The sequence below is a fragment of the Vitis vinifera genome, chromosome 1, assembly GCF_030704535.1.
Source record: "Vitis vinifera cultivar Pinot Noir 40024 chromosome 1, ASM3070453v1".
Taxonomy (NCBI): domain Eukaryota; kingdom Viridiplantae; phylum Streptophyta; class Magnoliopsida; order Vitales; family Vitaceae; genus Vitis; species Vitis vinifera.
In genome coordinates this window covers 21,561,737-21,569,727 of record NC_081805.1, presented here as the reverse complement: position 1 = coordinate 21,569,727, position 7,991 = coordinate 21,561,737, and the positions used below count along the sequence as shown (strand labels likewise).

Sequence of the window (7,991 nt, the reverse complement as noted above, 5' to 3'; positions counted from 1 at the left end):
GGGATGGAGAACTATCATATTTGGGAATTTTTTCTAGTTCAAACAAAGAATTGGTTTTTTTTTTTTTTTCCAGTTCTTTTTCAAGTCGGGTGGTTTTTTATACAATTGACAAGTTTCACAATTTTTTTAAAAAATTTAAGTCTGACATGGAGGCTATTTGGCTATTGATGCAGCAGACATCAAGGGCAATTTGGGTAGATAAAATTGACTCAGCACAGAGTGCACAATTCTCATATTATTTTGCCTATTAATGATTACTTTCCATATTTTATAAACTTGAGATTTGAATATCATATATTTTATAAATAAGAGCCCTAAAACACAAGTTTCCAAAGAAAAGTTGGGAAGGGCGGAAGAAAAGTTGGGAAGGGCGGACTTAAGGCTGAAGAAAGGTAAGGGGGTGGGAGGTCATTTCATATAAAAGCAACCTCGCAATTAGAAGAAAAAGAACACCTTAAGGAAAGAACGAAATAACTGGCCGACTTGAGTTTTACACTGGTTTGTGATGTGGACGAGACGGAAAAATAAAATAAAAATCAAATAATTCAACCTTTATGTGTAACAAAAGAGAATGTTAATTAAAATTTATTGTTTCGCTTCCTGGAATACACCATGCCTCGGATCCCATCCGGATCCGCAACAAAACCCAGGGGCCTGTAAAACCCCAGCACGCGGGGCTCCGAATACAGTCCAATGTTGGTGATGCCTTTCCCTAACAGCTCCTCCAACAGCCTCTCCATCACAGCCTTCCCCAGACCAATCCCTTGGAAAGACGGGTCCACCACCACGTCCCATATGATGGCGTTGAACACCCCGTCCCCTGTGGCTCTCGCGAACGCCACTGGCCTCTGCGTCTTCCTGTACTCTACCCACTGCACCGATTCCGTGTTCTCCAGAGCTACTCTGATCTTCTCCGTGTCCCGCTTCGGGAATCCCACGGCTACGAAGACGGAGTTCAGGTGGTCCAGGTTCAGGTCCGCGATGGAACGGCGGAGGCTGAACCCTCGGGACTCCAGTTCCTGGTCGGAGATGGAGAAGGAAAGGCTGGCGTTTTGGGAGGGCCGGGCGGAAGCTTTGAGGGAGAGGGTTGAGGGTAGAGGGGCCGATACGATGCCACGTAGCAACATTCTTGTACTTTGTTTTGTGGGAGAGATGATCGAGACGAAGAAAAATGCAGGTGGATGAGTGATATTTCGGAGCCGAATTTGACTTGTGGCTTTTAACGACAGTAGGGAGATTGGGTTTGCAATCTTGTTGGTCTTAATGACCAAAACACCCTTCCTTTTTAAGATTATTCTTTGCTTTTGAATTGATTGTTGGAGAATTACAATAAGATTATTCTTTTCTTGTTTGAAAAATATGAATGAATTAATAACCTAGAAAAAGGGCTTCATCCCGAGAATATTTTCGAAAAAATAATCCTCAAATCTGTAGTAGAATAATAATTTTAGAGACTACCCTTCAATCATAAAAGTGGTTTGCCACCTGACGAAGTAAAATTATTTCATCACATACTATGTTTCTTGTCCTTCTTCCTTTCCTCTTTTCTTCTAGGAACTCTTCCCATTCCACTTCTTTTTACCTTGATTGGTCTAATAAAACCCGCCTTTAACTTTAAATTTTGGTTTTATTTTTTAAAATTACAATTCATTTATTTTTATTTTTATTTCATTTTCTTTATTAAATTTTTATTTTAACATAATGTGTAATTAATGTATTAAATTAAAATAGTTTTTAATATAAAAACATATTCACCTATAATAATTAATAATCTAATAAATAAATAAATACTAATATTTTAAATAATATTGATTTCAATTATAATATTTTATTTTCTTTCCTATTCATAATATTTTTATAATGGATTCCATTATAATATTTTTTGTATAATGGATTTCATTTTTTTTATTTTTATATTTTAAATTTTTATAGAATTTTAAACCTAAACTTTAAAAAAACACTATCCACATGTGTTGAAACTAATTTTTTTTTTCAAAATAAAAATAGAAAATTGATATAAAAAATATCTTACATATGAGGAAATTGCATTAAGGCAATATCTTACACTTCTGTAATGGGAAGCCTTATGTGTGTGATGTTATGTGTTAAACCAAATATATGTTTTATTATAAGGATGGTGAGTAGATATTAGTCCAATCTAATATTGGAGCTTTAGGCGGATGTCAAGCATATACTCGACTATCTTTGGAGAACGAGAGATTATATGTTTGTAAGTCTTTGTAATGAGTTAGTATTCCTTATGTATTGGGAATTAGGCTTTCAATTTGATGAGGACCCTTGCAGGTCTATCTCCATGTATGTGTTTGTTTTACGTGGTATTTGTTGTTGTTTTCAAAGCAACAAAAGAAGCCTTTTGGATTATGTTCAATTCCCTTAGTTGCATCGTCTAAGATGTTGTTATGTGATAACAGTAGAACAATGGTATAGTTTAAAGAACCAAGTACCACTAGAAAAGAAAACACATAGAGAGGAAGTACTACTTGTTTTGTGAGATAGTTGAAAGAAGTAATGTGACTGTAGAGTAGATTCTTTTCGTGATGCCTAGTTTGCTTTTGAGGCTAGTAGGAGTTTGTTGCGATTGAGCCCCTAAAAGTAAGATATGATGTAACGAAGGTAGACTCGATTATCCTATAACTATCTCTTTTATGCATTGATATTGATTTAAGCATTTAGCTCATATCGTTTGCATTGTACATGACTTAGGTGTATCAGGAGTTACACAAAGTATATAAGTCATGAGTTCCTTACAAGATAGTAAATCGTTCATAGTCAGTTCATGAATTTGGGAAATCTAGTAGAAACTATAATACACTACCTCTAATTAGAGGGATGATTTGTCTTAGTCATCGAGATGAGTTTCCGTTGGTGAGTGTACTAGTTTGTATGATTTTACATTAGATAGGACCTACGGTAAAATATAACATAAGGCCATTGAGTTGTCATGATTTACTAAGCTACTATGTTGCATAGACTCTTAACCTTAAGAAGATATTAAGTTTGTGTTGAAATTAATAAAAGACTTTGACCTATGGGTGAGACCTTAGTGCGGTCATATATTATCTACGGATTGGATCACTATTAATAGAAGTTGGTGGCAATAGGTATTTTCAATAGAGACACCATGATATCTCATGGGATTGAGACAATGTGTTCCCTTGAGTGATCCAAAGTACATGTGATAATGAAATATGTGGTTGTAGTAATTCCTTAAGTGGAATTTGACATATGCTCTATGAAGCTTGATTATGTCAGTTAATCACATAATAGGTGGATCTATAACTCGAGGATTGGAAAGGTAATCATGATAAGTTGATAACACTACCTTGTTAGGTTATAGACAATGACAATATGTATTTTCAATAGAGGCACCATGATATCTCATGGGATTGAGACAATGTGTCCCCTTGAGTGATCCAAAGGACATGTGATCGTGAAATATGTGGTTGTAGTAATTCTTTAAGTAGAATTCGACATATGTTTTATGAAGCTTGAATATGTTAGTTAATCACATAATAGATAGAACTGTAACTCGAAGATTGGAAAGGTAATCCTAATAAGTTGATAACACTACCTTGTTAGATTATAGATACTAGTTCATAGGGAGTTTGCATATAATGAATGGTAGGTCATAGATCCAAACTTTGTCTCATTGTAATTTCATAGTTTACTATAGTGCAATTAACTCTCTTTAGTGGAGTTTTGAGTCAACTTTAGAATTTGATTATGGGGAAGCCAATATGTTCCGATGAGTCCCAATGGTCCTTGCTCGAGCTCTTAGTTCATAGTGACATGTTTTAAGGGTATTTTGGGTATGTAATTTATAAGTGTGTATGAGAGCGCTTTGGTAAAAATACAAGGTTGTAATAGATCTTATAAATTGACTTTCTAGAATTGGCTAATTAATTAATTGAAACTCATTAAGACTAATTATTTAATTATGACCCAAATAGACTGGATTAGGTGATCTAAGCCTAATTTATGCTCAAGTCACTCAACTCTATAGGGAAACCTATATAAACCATCTTAAGGGTTAGTGTTTCAGTCTTTCTATTCAATTTTTTTGAAATTTCAGAGAGATAAACCTTTGTCACCCTTTAAAGATAGAGAAATCCATCATTCTCTTATGTTAGGATCCATGAAGGGAGATATTAGATGGACGATCGTTCGATAGACAAGTTCTATAATACCTTCTTCATATTAGATTCTATTGGAGAACATCTAAATTGCAAGTTTAAACTTTCAATCTCTAGATCTTTATTTTATAATGTTTTTTTATGTCATATGTTTCCAATGCGATAGATTTAGGGATAGATGTATGCACCCACACACACATACATATATAGAAAGCTATGAAAAATTTATTATTAATTATTTGGTATATTAATGATATTTTGAATATTTGTTATATTAACTTATGACATAATCCTAAAAATTTTAGTCAAGAAGTCTATTAAAACAAAAACTTATATTTTCACAATATATATTTAAAATTTTAAAATATAAAACTTTAATAATTTTATCAAAACAATCAAGCTTCTACAATAAACTCAAAAATTTAATTTTTAACAAAAGTTATTATTTTTACCAATGAATGAAACAACAAGAAAAATAGATAAAGAACCATATAAATATATAAGTATATATAAGTTAAATAAAGCTCAGAAAAAAATTATTATTAATTATTTGATATAGTAATGATATTTTTAATATTTAATAGATTAATTGGTGACATAGTATTAGATATTTTTGTCGAGAAATCTATTTAAACAAAAACTTATATGTTATAAATATTTTTTAAATAAATAAATATATCAATTTTAAATTCCTAAAATAATTTTAAATGATCATTTCCTATAAAAAAAAAATATCAATTTGAATTGGTGAATAAATAAAGGAGAAAGTAGGTTAACGAACATAGAAAATTTAATTAAATAAAAAATTATAATAAAATATAAAATATAAATGAAAATAACACATGACATAAAAAAAAGGAAGAATTACCCTTAAGGGTAGGCTGAGGGAAAAAATGACCAATGAGGGTAGGTAAATTTGATAAGTCTTGTAAAGGGTAGGGTAAAATGATGATAATTCCTCCAAAGGCCTCGAGTTGTAGAAGAAAAAGGGGAAAGGAAAAAGGTGCGCACTTCAGGTCATTCTCTGCAACCGATACACAAAACTTGTTTTTTTTTGGTGAATCTAGCAAGAAATCCATTAAAGGTCAGTTTTTTTTTTTTTTAATACAAAAAAAAAAAAACATCAGTTTATGGAAAAATAAATAAATAATTTAAAAATCGGATTGAATGAAGGAAAAGTTAATAATTTTAACAATGTAGTTATAAGATATTAGATCTGAAATATTGAATGAGGTTTTCAGAAAGAAATTACATTTTTTTTAAATGTTATTTAAATTTATTATTTTGAATTTTTTTATATTATTTAGGTCATATTGAAGATGTGTTTTTATTTTTAATTTATTTGCTGGGTGGGTTGTTTGATATGATTATTATTGATTTCTATTGAAAAGGTTTGCACTTTAGTTTTGTTGTTAAGACTTTTTGACATGATTGAAGAAAAAATGTTCTCAGTTATTTCATACTTGTTTGGGACCACTTTGTTTGTGTATTTATAAACATATTTGGATTGTCATTGAAAACTGAAATCCCCTTTGTACGAGACCACTTTGTCTTTTATTATGAATTTGTTAAAGAGTTAAGATCACTATATTTTTGTTATAAATTTGTTACCTTTTTGTATAAGTATTATTTTAGTATGATGAGTCGAATGCCTAGTAGTTTGAAGGTTGTGTAAAAGAACCATTATTTCAGTTATAAAGTATAAGTACAATACAAATGCAATATAGTTACAATGAAAAAATATTAACATTATGATACATTACAATATACCAAAATGACAAAATATTGAATTATTTTTTACTGATTTGGCATTTCTAGGCTATCATGTTGTATTCCTATCATAAAGCATCCTTGCAAGCCAAAATTATAAAAAAAAAAAAACAACAACAAAAATACACTATTGTAATTTCAATACATGAAGTTGTTGATGATAATCCAATGATGGATAAAAAAAATCTATAAAATTAATTTTTTTTATATAAAAATATAGAGGTATAATAAAAATATAGTACAATTACAATACAAATACAATAACATTACGATACATTACGATAAGGTAAAATTTTGAAAATGTCAAATTTCTTATAAAACTGGGCAATTATGGGTTCTTTGGCATATGCCTAACATGTATAATATACAACAAATATTGTTATTTATTATATAAAATATGTCTCAATTGATTATAATTTTCATTTGTTTATTTTGTATTCGTTGTAAAATTTTCATTGATTGTAATATTGTGAAATAGTTGTTGATGATAATCCAATGATGGATAAAAACAAATCTATAAAATTAATTTTTTTTATATAAAAATATAGAGGTATAATAAAAATACAGTACAATTACAATACAAATACAATAACATTGCAATACATTACGATAAGGTAAAATTTTGAAAATGTCAAATTTCTTATGAAACTGGGCAATTATGGGTTCTTTGGCATATCCCTAACATATATAATATACAACAAATATTGTTATTTATTATATAAAATATGTCTCTCAATTGATTATAATTTTCATTTGTTTATTTTGTATTCGTTGTACAATTTTCATTGATTGTAATATTGTGAAATAGTTGTTGATGATAATCCAATGATGGATAAAAAAAAAATCTATAAAATTAATTTTTTTTATATAAAAATATAGAGGTATAATAAAAATACAGTACAATTACAATACAAATACAATAACATTATGATACATTACGATAAGGTAAAATTTTGAAAATGTCAAATTTATTATGAAACTGGGCAATTATGGGTTCTTTGGCATATCCCTAACTTGTACTTTATGACCTTGTCTTGTACAAAAGAGTATATAATATAATATTAAGAAAAATTCATGATCATAAAAAAAATATATATATATTTTATTCACCACAATATAATACATTTGCAATTGCACGAGAAATTCCACGGTTACTCCATAATTGCATAAACTTCATTACAAATATGCCACAATCCGTTCTGCAAATAGTAATTAAGGAAATTATAAGTCAATTGGGTATCAAATTAGTAAATTTATAACCTGATTTGCTTTCCATAGGGTATCAAATTAGTCAATTGGGTATCAAATTAGTGGAATAAAAATCTTCCATTTCAATTTGTCTCCAAAAATATATCACCCCTCACACAAGCAAAATCAAATCAACCTTTTCAATTGACCATACTGCTTCCACCAACCAAGTCAGCCCAAAAAAAGAGAAAAAAAGCCAACCCAAAAAAAAGAAAATCAAATCATACTTTTCAATTTACTGTAAATGCAATTTTATATTATAATGTGTCACCAAAGGTTCAAAGACAAGGGTTCTGACAGGGGTGGTTTTGGAGGTGGAGGCGGAGGTGATTCAGACAGGGGTGGTTTTGGAGGTAGGGGCCGTGGAAGGAGGGATCAAAGTGGTGGCTGGAACAACAGAAACAATTCTGGTGAGAATAATAAGTCCTTTGAATGGAACAAAGAGTCAAACAATAATGGGGAAGGGTGGAAAGGTCATGATGGTGCTGTCAGTTGGGGCCAAGGAGGTGGTGATAAGGGGCCAATGAATTGGAATTCTGGGACTGGCAGAACTAGCAATCAATTGAGGGTAAATTAGTCTAATAAAAATATAAGGCCTTTAAAAGAATTATCAAATTTACCCACCCTTTTCAGTCATTTTTTTCCCCAGCCTACCCTTAAGGGTAATTCTCCCTAAAAAAAAAGGGTTTATTTTACGTTGAACAGTTATTTTATCATTTATAATTATTTTAATTGTCTCATTTATAATTACTTAATCATTTTTATTTATTTGAATTTGTTAATCTTAAACATGACTATTATTATAATAGTAAATTGTAG

The 7,991-nt window shown here is 30.1% G+C and overlaps 1 protein-coding gene across 1 annotated transcript; it reads right to left on the bottom strand.

Moving 5' to 3' along the window:
- Window positions 1-525: 525 nt before the first annotated feature.
- Window positions 526-1,388, bottom strand: LOC100241027 (GCN5-related N-acetyltransferase 1, chloroplastic). The gene has a single exon (XM_002271240.4). The coding sequence runs from the start codon at window positions 1,125-1,127 to the stop codon at window positions 579-581; it is 549 nt and encodes a 182-aa protein (XP_002271276.1). The 5' UTR covers window positions 1,128-1,388; the 3' UTR covers window positions 526-578.
- Between the last annotated feature and the right edge of the window lie 6,603 nt (window positions 1,389-7,991).

Excerpts from the sequence above, each read along its gene's own strand:
- LOC100241027 (XM_002271240.4), bottom strand. The coding sequence starts at position 1,127 with ATGTTGCTACGTGGCATCGTATCGGCCCCTCTACCCTCAACCCTCTCC.